The sequence below is a fragment of the Chiloscyllium plagiosum genome, chromosome 20 (genome assembly GCF_004010195.1).
Source record: "Chiloscyllium plagiosum isolate BGI_BamShark_2017 chromosome 20, ASM401019v2, whole genome shotgun sequence".
Lineage (NCBI taxonomy): Eukaryota > Metazoa > Chordata > Chondrichthyes > Orectolobiformes > Hemiscylliidae > Chiloscyllium > Chiloscyllium plagiosum.
In genome coordinates this window covers 48511338-48525112 of record NC_057729.1, presented here as the reverse complement: position 1 = coordinate 48525112, position 13775 = coordinate 48511338, and the positions used below count along the sequence as shown (strand labels likewise).

The following is a 13775-nucleotide window of genomic DNA, read 5'->3' as shown; positions in this document are numbered from 1 at the left end:
GAAAATACATTGACATCTGTGGAAGTCTAGGGCATGAGCCTTAACCCAGTGATAGCACCATTGACATTGAATCAAATCATTTGTGCATTTAATTCCTGACGTAAGCACAATCCAAACTGATTTTTCAGTGATGAACTGAGAATGTGTTATACAGTATTGAGGAATTGTAAAATGATCTCACGACATTATTTCAAAGAAGCCCTTTGTGATGCCCAAATTAACTCAGTAACCAGCATCACTGTATGGTGGGGGGCTTTCTGTGAGCAAATTGATTGTTGTGTTCCCTGCAGTGGAGCAGTGATTACATTTCCAAAGTGCTTCATTAGCTGGTAAAAGGGCTATGAGACATCTTGAAGGCATGAAAGGCAAAATATAAATGCAAGTCCTCTTTTATTTCCCAGTAAAGTGTCGGCAGATTTCAAATACAAGGGTAAGTAAATTCATGAGAAAGAGAGAGGAAAAAATAAAACAGAACAGAGTTTGTGCAAAAGATCTTGGGGAAAAAATACATTAATTTTGTTGCCAAAGTGTGTTGGTCGTCACATACCTTTTTCTTTCTCTCCAGATTCAGAAGAAAAGAGGCGATCTTCGACTTATTGTGTCCTCTGCTACACTAGATGCAGAGGTATGTCCTATGCATTACAATACTTGTACGAACCCAGAGTAGGCATATCTTTCCTCTCCCTATCTCGATAAACTCCTTCACCCCCAGAACCCTCCGATCTATTCTAGCCTCCCACTTTTCCACAATTTTCTGTCCTTCACAATTAGTAGCTGTACTTTCAACTAATTTGGACTAAGTTCTAGAATTTCCTCCCTAAACCTTCGTGTGTGTTAGCCTCTCCCTCTATCCTTGAGAAAATACCCTGTTGCTAAGTGTTTGATCATTTCATTTATTATCTCATGGCCAAATATCGAATTGTGTTTGATTGTGCTCCAGTGAAGTGCCTTAGAGTGCTTTGTTTTGTTCAACACACTTTTTGAATGTGAATTTACATTACACCTCACAGCCTAATCTTAAACCAGAATAACACATATAGATACAATTCAGGTAGAAAGTTCAGTGATTGGAAGAACCGTAACACATTTGTGTACTGTAATGTAAAACTGGGGACAATTATAGATTGTCCTCCAGTAATATACTACAATCAGCAGTCCCCTGCAGGAATGTCCACATTAAAGTATTCCATTTCTGTGGATCATGAGAGGTTTCCTTTGTCTCTCATAATTCCAGTGGAACCTCCAGTGAAAAGCCACTTGTCTCCTACTTCTTGGCCTTCCACTGAGATTACCACAGAAAATTAAGCAAAATACTCTGAAACAGGGTAGCATCAACACTTGATAAACAAGCTGCTCTTGATACCACTGGGACCACGTTTTTTCTATCAGCTTTATCAGGTATGCCTTCTTTAAGATTTACAATCATATGTGCCAATGTTCCATGACAGTGAAGGAAGGTTGCTGCTCTTATGAGTAGGAGGAAAAACCCTCCCCATACATTAAATGCATGCATTCAGTGCCAGAGATAGTCATAGAGACATACAGCACGGAAACAGACCCTTTAGTCCAACGTGTCCATGCTGACCAGATATCCTAGACTAATCTAGTCCCATTTGCCAACACTTGACCCATATCCCTCTAAACCCTTCCTATTCATGTACCAATCCAGATGCCTTTTAAATATTGTAATTGTACCAGACTCCACCACTTTCTGTGGCAGCTGTTACCACACCTGCACCACACTCTGCGTGAAAAAGTTGCCCCTTAGGTCCCTTTTATGTCTTTCGCCTCTCAACTTAAACCTATGCCCTCAGGTTTTGGACACCCCTAACCTGGCGAAACGACCTTGTCTATTCACTCTAACCATGCCCCTCATGATTTTGTAAGCTTCTATAAGGTCACCCCTCAGACTTGGATGCTCCAGGGGAAATAGCCCCAGCCTATTCAGCCTTTCCTTGTGGCTCAAACCCTCCAACCTTTGCAACATCTTTGTAAATCTTTTCTGAACCCTTTCAAGTTTTGCAAGCTCTTTCCTATGGCAGGGGAGACCAGAATTGCACAATATTTCAAAAGTGGCCTAAAACAATGTCATGTACAGCTGCAACACGAGCTCCCCAACTACTCAATGCAATGCACTGACCAATAAAGGCAAGTGTACCAGACACTTCCTTCTTCACTACCCCATCTACCTGTGACTCTGCTTTCAAGGAACTATAAACCTGCAGTCCGAGGTCTCTTTGTTCAGCAACCTTCCCCAGGTTTCAGCTGGGGAAATGAGTGAGCATTTGCAATTGATTGTAGTACCCATGGATTATTGAATCAAAATTTGTTGACGTGACTTCAATAATGAGAAGTCTTCTGAGCAACTGTACAGGATGTTAGTGATGTGAACCACTCCATCATTTCTTTCTTTTTGAGGGGGTTCCTCACAGCTTCAGTTTGCTTCTCAGTTTGTTTCCAGCCCACAAATGTTGAACGTTTGACCTCTGACTTATACATTTTAACAATAGTCGAAGTCTTTGGATTAAACTGCATCGCTGGTGTTCATGCTTATGAAGACTATGGTCTTTATATTTTTAAAAAATTCTTTGTTGCAGAAATTTCGGAACTTTTTCAATATGAATGAGACCAAGGACCCCAGTAAGGACACATGTGCCATCCTGACTGTGGAGGGACGGACATTTCCAGTTGACATATTTTATACTTTAAGGTATAGTCAGGGCTGTGGGAAAAGAACAAGAGTCCGTGACCATTTGAATCATTCTCTTACAGCAGTGGTTCTTAAATGCCTTTGTCCCAGGCCACTGAGGCAAGACAAAGGAGCCTGTATGCCACATTCCTGCCCAATCACCAATCCCCACCCCCCCACACCCAACCCCACCTAACTCTATCCTTCATTTTTGCAAACCACTACAGATCAAATTGGATTATTCTATGGGGAAAATGACATTGCTTTTGAGCAGACACTAGTGAGTGGTCCTAGGACATCCCTGCAGAAGTTCCTCAGATAGTATCTAAGGTTGAAACATCTTCAACTATTCCACCAAAGCCTTCCTTCCATCATACGGTCAAAAATCAGAATGATTGCTGATACAGGATTCAGCAGCATTCTTGATTCCTCAAATAAAGAAGCACTCTGTGCCCATGTGCAGCAAGACCTGGATAACATCCAATCTGATTCAGGACAGGTGAACAATGCTATCGTACTTGTCAAGAAAGTTCTGTTTGAGACCCTGACCAATCTTTATTCCTCAATCAGCACCACCAAATATGTTATAAAAACCGAAAGAGCTGTGGATTCAGAAACAAAAACTGAAATTGCTGGAAAAGCTCAGCATGTCTTGCAGGAAGTGTGGAGAGAAATCAGAGTTAACATTTCGGGGTCGAGTGACCCATCCCAGAACTGATGGCAGCTAGAAAATGTTGGTTTATATGCAGAAGATAGGATGTGAGAAGCAAATGATAGGTGGGGATAGAGTCCAAAAAGTACCTCATTTTCCACTTGGAGACCCTGCAGCCTTCTGGACTCAATATTGAGTTCAACAACTTTAAGAATTGAGTTCTGTCATCTCCTTACCCCCCACCGCCACACAACAGGTCTTATTATCACATAGTCTGATTTTCCACATAACCCACTGTGAGCAACTAACAATGCCCATTAATAGCTATTTACCCTCCCAGCCAGATCGCTATCCACTTCTTTGTTTGTCCAACTATTCTTGTCTCTCTTTGGGCTCTATTCCCACCTATCATTTATTCCTACCCCTCCCCGACCCCTATCTTCTCCGTATTAACTGACATTTTCCTTGTTCCCACCGGTTCTGAGGATGGGTCACTTGACCCTGAAATGTTAACTCTGATTTCTCTCCACAGATGCTGACAGACCTGCTGAGCTTTTCCACCAAATATGTTATCTGGTCACTTGCATCATCTTTGTTTGTGCATCAACTCTGCACCAAGTGTCATAAACTTGTTTCCTATAACCACTCTGCAAAACTGCTTCACTAGCTTTGCAAGTGGAAGCGATTCGGAACATCCGATGATTATCAAAGTTGTTATATAAATGCAAGTTCTTTCCGGATCTCATGCATTTATTCTCAATTTCCTTCCCTTTCCCCAATGCCAATGTGTCATTTTAGCCTTTAAAAATGTATTTTCCTTGGATTATGCTGCGTTTCTCTAATTCTACATAAATTTCCAACAAGTATTTTTGTTTACCAACCAGCAGGAGGTACTGCAGACCAGCTGCTGCGAATTCATTCCCTATTTTAGTCTCACTGCTTCTTTCTAGGTTACAGCCAAAATCAGGATTTTGACATGGATGGGGATGTATGGAAGGTATAGGGAAGGTTATTGGGACTATCACAGACACAATTAATTTTTTTTCCATTCAATACTCAAATTCCATACAAAGCTTCTCCTTAACTGACTTTTTTTTTTCTTTTGTGTCCTCAGTCCAGTTCCTGATTATGTGAAAGCTACAGTGGACACGGTCACGAAAATCCACCAGAATGAGGGTGATGGGGATATCCTAGCATTTCTCACTGGCCAGGTACATTCTTTTCCTCTGTCCATGTAAATACTTTTTTTTTTCTGGCTTATTAACTGGTTAGAGCATGGATGTTAATGATGTTGAGGAAGAACGTTGTTCCCTGGGTTTTGTGGTCTCTCCAGAAATGGCAATATTGTAATAAAGGTTTACTAACCTCCTCAGCACACTGACTCTCTAAACTTGCACTGTCCCTCGAAATGTTTTTGGCCAGTGTCCTTGCCTCCTTATCCCTTCGAAAGATGCCATTGCTGGACTCTGTCATGTGATCACACTTCAAAGTTTTGATCAAGTAACTATTTTTGATGTTTGTGTGTGAGAGAACAGTTTTTTGGTTATTGCAGCTAAATCCAAACCTATTCTCAGTTGCTTACTGGTACTTTGTTTGGACACTGGACAGTGACAAAGAGCAGGAACTCTAGCCAGTCTCATAAGTTCAGGTATTCATTCTCAGAATATGAATATCACAGGCAAAGATGGTATTTAGTGTCCATACCAAATCTCTCTTGAGAAGATGTTATTGAATTACAGCAGTCCAAGTGAGATTGCTAATTTCCACAGTCAAGTTTAAGTGTGGAGTTTCAGGAATTTAACAAAATTATAATGAAGAGCCAAAACCGAATTCTCCAATGGGGATGATTCGTAACTTGAAGGTGGCGATATGCCCATGCATGTGCTGTGCTCATCCATCTATTATCAAGAAGATCACAAGTTTGGATTTGGTGTTGAAGAAATGTTGACCAGGTGCTATAGTACATCCTGTAGACAGTGCATACTGCAATCGCAGTACACTGATGTAGGGAGTGAAAGTTTAAGATGGTTATAGGGTGCCAATCGAGTGGACTGCTTTGTAGCATGGATATTGCTAACAAGACTATCGTCAATTCAGTTCTGTATATCTTAGCTACTAGTTGACCTCAGTGAACCATTAGGGAGCTGGTTTCCAATGGTAACTTGCACTGATCTGTTGTAAACACCAGGTGAAAAGTGAGATGCTGTAGTTAGTCTGGCGCAATATCTGGTGCGTGATCACAAATTCAATTGCTCAAAGAACCCAGAGTCTGCAGAGCCCATTGATTTTCAGTTGCGAAGGCTGATAGGGGAAAGGTTGCTGACAGTATTGTTTGTTGCTAGGCAACCATGTGATATTTGCTGCCTCGAGGTCTCCATTGATGGAAAGAATGGAACCAGTGGCAAAAGCCAATGCTGCCTTAAAAAGGAAAGCATCTCTGTGAATTAAAATCATGACTGGCAGAATATTTTCCAGTAATGTCATTCCTGTAATGGCTTTAATCCAAAGAATATTTCTTCTGGGTGATCCTCTCTCCTTAACTTGCTTGGGTTAAAGCATTTAGTAACCATCTTGTGGATCTAAATAATATAGAAATTGCAGGCATTGCATCAACAAACCTTTTTGATAAAAATAATGTTTTGTGTAATTACTCGGTGCCTGGATTTGATGCAATAAAATACTTGGATTTGAATTTTACAAAAGAATCTACATTACCTTTGACTGAAATACCGCAAGTTACTGATAATGTACATTTCAATCTGCTGCCTGACTTTCTCCTCCATTTTCTCCTATATTTGGGAATTGTTTCATAGATTTTGTCATGTCTTTGTTCCCTCAAACTAACAACCATTCTTCATGTGTGGGCTTTAACAGTGAGCTTTGGTGTTCAGTTTGAAAGTGAGGTCATCATGGCTAAGCCCAAACTTGCTTTGCTTCATGTCAACACACAAGTACCTGTGACAGTAGTCGTTGAGACAGTTGTCCGAAAATGCTGTGGCCTCATCCTGGTCATGCACTTTCCCACCTCCAACCTTGTTTGAGGCACTCAATCTCTGCCATCTACGCCAATTTCACTTAGGTAATAGGGAATAATAGTCAGCACTACTTGGACTGAGGAGTGTAAAAGTCTTATTGAATATCCGGTTCCCAGTAGACAACATGTGGAAGTTATGGACATCATCTGAGGACAGGACAATATTCAGCATCTGGAGAATGCTCCACGTCAAGCTTTACATGTGAGGTTATGAACTTGGACTCCCATTAAGCAGCACTCCAATATAGGTGAAGAATATATAGGGAGAAAAAATAAATGAATGAAATTGGTTCTTTCCTCTAATTGAAAGGAATTTTGAAGATCTGTAAGGATATAAACATCAGTTTTAATATGCAATTTATAAAAGCAAATAATGGCTGCTTTAATCATGCTGAAAAGTGTTTTTTAGTGGGGAAGCTCTGTTTTTCATTACTATGGTATACTCATTTATCTTGAATCACATTTTCTTCATTTGTAGATCATTAGCATAGGCATTTCTGTGGTAAAATATGAGGCAATGGATGCATATTCTTAAGGCCATAAGGCTTTAATTCCCTCAGTGCACCATTTTTAACACATTGTTTACACAACTGTTTAAATGACTGTTAATGCACTTGTTGCCTTGATTATTCTGAATGTGCTGAGAACCAAGACCAGAATTAACGTGACTTTTAATAGCCACTTGAAAAATATAACATAGGGAGAAGTTAGGTTATTAGTGTTTGATGAATAGAGAAAAAGAGACAATGAGAAATAACTGGTGGTGCAGACTGAGTTGGAGTAAACATAATAGCCACTATTTTATAATGGTTTAAATATTTTTTTAATGTGGCAGGGTTTAACATGGTAGCACTAATAATTTCATTGAAATTCTTCCTCAGTCATATTTTCTTTCTGCAGGAGGAAGTGGAGATGGTGGTTTCCATGGTGATAGAGCAGGCCCGTGCTCTTTCTCGCAGCGGGATGAAAAAGCACCTCCGTGTTCTTCCAATGTATGCAGGGCTGCCTCCTGGCGAACAGATGAAAGTCTTTGAAAGAATGTCCCCTAACTGCAGGAAGGTGAGAATGCACATACAGATTTCTTGTTAGAAATGGCTTGCAGCTCCCAGTCATTCCAATATATCTACTTTGCCAAAATCTGTCCTGAGGCGACTGACATCAATCAGAGTGAGAGTTGTGCACTTTGCTGCTGGCCTCTGAGCAAGCAATGCAGTGTCAGCCAGGATTCCTTGGTGCTGTATAAGTCTGTGGGTATCAGGAGACGACAAAATAACTTGGTAGTAAAACTTTGGTCAAATAATCTGTATATACTCCGACCAGGATAATATCTGAAGAATGGCTGAGGTAATGAATGATAGCCAGTGGCCTTTATCCTGCAAAGGAGACAATGCCTTTAGAAAAAGAAAAATTACATTCATATTCAACATCCTTAGCTGGTTTAGTGCCAGATAGTTCCTATGTTACTGTTGTAACACAGTGAATCAAAGAGAAAAAGTAAAGGTTTGATAGATGTAGAAAGGTATGACAGGTTTGTGTAAGGTGGATAAAGGAAAGCTTTTTCTATTAGATGTTGATGCAAGGACAAGAGGACACAGATTTAAGGTTTTGAGCAAGTGATGTAAAGAGAATGAGAGGAAGGATTTTTTTTAATGTGGGAAGTATGAATGACCTGAAACACATGACCTGTGAAGGTAGTGGAGGTGGAGATGAGAAATGATTTCAAAGGAAAATTACATGGCACTTGAGGGAAATAAACCTGCAATTCTACAGGAATAGAATAGGTGAGAAGTGCTGACCAGATCATTCTGCAGACTGTTCTGCATCGACCCAATAGTGTTTTCTGTGCTGTTGTGATATTTTGAAATGCAGCGACCAATTTGCACACAGTAATGTCCCACAAAGCAACAAGATAACAGTATCATAAGTTAGTGTGCCTTTGTAGTGTTGTTTAAGGAATAACTATAGGTCAATTTTTGAAACTTTTCCTGCTCCTTTTGCTAAGTGCATGGGCTGTTTCATGAACAAGTATGTAGAACTCAGTTCTAACATCTCAGAAAATTGCTACCTCTGACTTGAAATGTCCTGAAGAAGTGTTACACTTAAAATGTTGACTTCTCCATCTCCTGATGCTGCCTGCCTTGCTGTGTTCTTTTAGCCTCCTGCTTGTCTATCTCTGACCATGCAGCGTTCCCAGAATTGCATTAAATTGTCAGACTATGTGCTCAAATCCTGAAGTGGGGCTTGAATCCTGAAGTAAGAGCACTGTACCACCACTCCACTGGTTTAACTTGCACACTTAGCAGGCAGTTAGGTGACAGAATTATTTAAAAGTCATACAATTTATGAATAATACCCCACCAGCGAGGAATTGGTGGCACTTGGGAAAGCAAGAGAGTAGAATGTTGAAGGAAATAATTAATGGATAACGAGCCAATGTATGAAAAAGATAATTTGCATTTTTTTAATGAAACAATTGATTATTAGCCCCCAAAAGTTCAACATGTATTCAGAGTACACAGTACTCTACAATGCAGTGCTTCACTGTGCCACCATATGGTGCTGTCTCTTTTAATCTTTAAAAGCAGAAACAATGAGGAAAGCCAGCTTAAAATCATAATTGTACAATGCAGAAAGAGGTGTTCATCCTGTCATGTTTGTGCTGGCTCTTTGGAAAATGTTATCTAATTGCCCTGTTCCCCTCGCTCTTTCTTCAGAATTTTTTTTAATGGATATATCCAACTTCTTTCTGAAAGTTAACTATTGAACTGCTTTACCCCACCTTTCACGTCTCTGACTGTAGTAATTTTCTGCACAAAAACATTCTCCTTGACTCCTTTATGATTCTTTTGGCAATTCCCTTAAATCTGCTTTCTCTGGTTATCAACCTCTAAAACTTCTACTTCCACCACCTTTTCACACAGAGAGTTACAAAGACTTAGGATCATCTGAGAGAATATTTTTGCTTCATCTCTGTTTTTGATCCCCTAGTTCTAGATTTTCATTTAAGAAGAAACATCTTTTCCACATTCTTCCTGTCAAAAGTCCTTAGGATCTTGTATGACTTCATTATTCTAATGCTCTATAAGTGTACAGCACTGATTGTATATTGCTTCATTTTTCTCCACAGATAGTGGTGGCCACAAACATTGCAGAAACCTCAATCACTATTAATGGTATTGTTTTTGTCATTGACTGTGGCTTTGTGAAGCTGAGAGCCTACAATCCCAGAACAGGTATTGAATCTCTCGTGGTAACTCCAGTCTCCCAGGCATCTGCAGCTCAGCGAGCAGGACGAGCGGGGCGAAATCGCTCAGGAAAGTGCTTCAGGCTATGCACAGGTGAGAGAATATCTGTAGGTAATGCTCGTTTCAAGCAATTCTGAGGCTCATCTGTGAAACTGGGCCTCTCAGGCCAGGAGCAATGAAGGTAGCATTGTATTTTGCCTTCTAAGATGCTTTACTGGACAATTATCAGATAGAATTTGACATTGAGGCTCATAAAGAGATGATAGAACATACGACCAATTCTTGATCAAAAAGCTGGGTTTCAGGAAACTTGTTAAAATGGGAGAGGATGATAGGAATGTGGAGTCTGGAAAACTGAAAGCTCAACTGCCAACAATGAGACAGAAGAAATTGGTGACACACAGAAGGCCAAAATCTGAGGGACGTAGAGCTCTTAGAGCTACTAGAGGAGCTGGGAGAATTGGAATCATTGTGTCTGACAGTATTAAAAGCACGGTGAGGGTTTCAGCCCCAAATGAGATGAATGGAGAGAAGTTGGTTGATATTCTGGAGAGAAGCAAATGGTCCTATTGGTGGGTAGGTGATTGTAGATGTGCAATGAGTGAGAATCATATCTGGCTTTACTGTACTGCCTCCATGGTAAGATAATGAGGAGAAAGTGAGGTCTGCAGATGCTGGAGATCAGAGCTGAAAATGTGTTGCTGGAAAAGCGCAGCAGGTCAGGCAGCATCCAGGGAACAGGAGAATCGACGTTTCGGGCATAAGCCCTTCTTCAGGAATTCATTCCTGAAGAAGGGCTTATGCCCGAAACGTCGATTCTCCTGTTCCCTGGATGCTGCCTGACCTGCTGCGCTTTTCGAGCAACACATTTTCAGCTCATCCATGGTAAGATATCCCACTGATATTTGCTATTTTCGCTTGTGGCTCAAATTTGATATTGAAAATGGGTAAGAGCTGGCACCTGTGGTATTGTATCTCAGCATGGATTTACCCTACAGTTGGAAGGATTGTGGAGGTTCATAGTGAATGGGTGCTTAATTCTGAATTGTAAACTATTTACTTTAATTCCTGTGGTAACCTCTATGGCAGTTTAAATGTGATGATCATGAATGAGATAGCAAAAGAAGATATTTTAAATCTTTATTCTGACCATACTTCACATTTTAAGAAAATTCCTTAAGTGAAAGCCAAGCTCATAACTTGAGTATGAATTGAAAACCTAGCCAATCCACAAGATTTCACCATGCTGGATAATTGTAATTAACAAACCTAGACAGCATCAGCAGCTCTGACTCCTGATGCCAAACTGATGGATTGTTCTTCAGTAGCAGGAGATCTCTGAGGATGTTCCATAAAGACAGCAATAATGTTTGCATATCTATTTTTCTTCCTTTCTCAACATTCACTCTTCCTTGTCAGAATAATGACTCTTGTTAGGTTGCAGTGGCACAGGCACTGAGGGCACCCAGTACCTTAACTGGGTTTCTGTCCTTCAAATGCAAGCCTAGAAAGTGATAGTTGGCAGGCTACTCAACAAGAGGTGGATCACAGTTTAGCCTCCACTTTCCAGATGCCACTGGGCAATAAGTGGAGGAAAACTGCTTGCTGATTTACTTTCCCTCCATTGGGTTACTAAGCCCAGTTACGGTACCAATAGTGTGCCAGAGATCATAGTAGTAGAGAAATGATGGAGGTGCTCCAAATGCTAGGATAGAGTACGTAAAGAGACACTGCTTCCACTGACAGAAGAGTCAACAGTCAGATTTGAGATGATTGACAAGAGCACCAGATGTGCTGAGTGACCTCCTCCATGAAGCAGAAATGGGTACTGCAAATGCTGGACATTAAAGTCAAAATTAGAGTGGTGCTGGAAAAGTACAGCCAGTCAGGCAGAATCCAAGGTGCAGGAAAATTGATGTTTTGGGCAAAAGCCCTTCAGGAAGGGCCTGATGAAGGGCTTTTGTCCGAAACATTAATTTTCCTGCTCCGCAGATGCTGCCTGACCTGCTGTGATTTTCCAGCACCACTCTAATCTTGACCTCCTCCATGGACTGACCACACATCAGTTAATTACTGTAGCCGTTACTCCCAATGTGGTCTCCTCTACATTGGGGAGACAGAACATCTCCTTGCACAATGCTTCAGAGAACATCTCCAGGACACTCGCACAACCAACCCCCACCGCCCCGTGGCTGAACACTTCCAGTCCCTCTCCCACTCCGCCAAGGACATGCAAGTCCTGGGCCTCGGCCATCGCCCTAACCACCTGATGCCAGGAGGAGGAATGCCTCATCTTCCACCTCGGGACCCTCCACCTACACAGCATTAATGTGGATTTCACCAGTTTCCTCATTTCTCCCCCCCCCCCCCCCCCCCGCCCAAATCCCCCCCCTCGGCACAAACTTCTGACATGTCCCTGGTCCCAAACCCAAAAGGAACATGAGCGAAAGTTTGTTGCAATTCATGACCTGTCCACCTTCCTTCCCACCTATCTGCTCCACTCTCCTCTCCGACCTGTCACCATTACCCCCGCCTCCATCTATCTATCGTTCTCTCAGCTACCTTCCCCTCGCCCCACCCCCTCAGCTCACAAGCCTCATTCCTGATAAAGGGCTTTAGCCCGAAACGTCGATTCTCCTGCTCCTCGGATGCTGCCTGACCTGCTCTGCTTTTTCTGCACTACATTGAACAGTGAATGCACCCATCTATTTCTTGACATGAAATTTTTAATACTTGTTATTCAAGTATCTATTTTTTATGCACCCACATACTCTCACTCATCTTCCTTTATAGGAAAGGATCATTGGATAGTGATGAGGGGATTAAAACATGGAATGATTTCTCCCTGGCCTAGGGAAACAAATTGTAATAACCCTACTGCCTCCCAAGGCTGAGAGTAATATTTTTAGCGTCAGTTTGAAAGATGAAAGAACAAAGAAGACATGAAAAGTATTTCTTTCACTGTAATTCTTGCTTGTGGACTGAATCCAAAAGAAAAATGGCTTGTTCCCAGCCAGGGAGCATCTACTGTAGAAGAGCTATGACCTTTATATCATCCACTGTTAACTGTGTTGAATCTCAATGCTGTTGCTTTCAGGTAAGACTTGTTGAATATTGGTTTATTAATATTTTTATAAGATGTAAGGTAGGTGAGCTTGCAGCAGCGATAGGTACCTGGGACCTCCATGTTATGGCCATTTCGGAGATATGCATAGAGCAGGGTGAGGAATGGATGTTGCAGGTTCCAGAGCTTAGATGTTTCATTAAGAACAGGCAAGGCAGTAAAAGAGGGGCTGGTGTAGCCTTGTTAGTCAAGGATAGTATAACAGTGCTGAAAGAACTTTTGACGAGGACTTGTCTACTGAGGTAGTATGGGCTGAGGTTAGAAACAGGAGAGGAGAGGTCTTACTGCTTGGAGTATTTTATAGGCCTCCGCAGAATTCCAGGGAGGTGGATGAGAGGATTAGCAAAATGATTCTGGATAGGAGTGAAAGGAACAGAGTGGTCATTATGGGGGACTCTAACTTCCCCAACATTGATGGAAATGCTGTAACTCTAGTACGTCAGATGGATCAGTTTTTGTCCAACGTATACAGGAGGGTTTCCTGACACAGTATGTCGAAGGGCCGACAAGAGGGGAGGCCACTGTGGATCTGGTGCTTGGTAATGAACCAGGCCAGGTGTTTGATTTAGTTATTGATAAGCACTTTGGAGAGAGTGACCTTTAGTTTAGCGATGGAAAAGGGTAGGTACATGCCCTTAGGCGATTAGGCAGGAATTAGGATGCATAGAATGGGGTAGCAAAATGCAGGGGATGCAGACAATGGAAATGTGCAGCTGGTTTAAGGAACAGATATTGCGTGTCCTTGATAGATATATCCCTGTCAGATAGGGAGAAAATGATAAGGTAATGGAACTGTGATTTACTACAGAAATTGTATCTATTGTTAAGCAGATGAAGGAGATTTATGTGTTGATGAGGCAAGATAGATTAGATGAGGCGATGGAGAGTTACAGATTAGCTAGGAAGGATTTAAAGAGAGAGTTAAGAAGAGCAAAGAGAGGACACGAGCAGTCTTTAGCAAATAGAATAAAGGAGAACCCTAAAGCTTTCTATAGGCATATGAGGAATAAAAGGATGATTAGGGTAGGAAT

The 13775-nt window shown here is 41.4% G+C and overlaps 1 protein-coding gene across 1 annotated transcript in view; it reads left to right on the top strand.

Annotated features, from left to right (window-relative positions):
• Positions 1-13775, top strand: part of dhx35 (DEAH-box helicase 35) — a 67608-nt gene that overhangs the window by 29789 nt on the left and 24044 nt on the right. The window contains exons 8-12 of the mRNA XM_043710727.1: positions 566-625; positions 2598-2710; positions 4456-4552; positions 7276-7434; positions 9503-9713. Coding sequence (XP_043566662.1) covers positions 566-625; positions 2598-2710; positions 4456-4552; positions 7276-7434; positions 9503-9713 — 640 coding nt within the window. The remainder of the gene's footprint in view (positions 1-565; positions 626-2597; positions 2711-4455; positions 4553-7275; positions 7435-9502; positions 9714-13775) is intronic.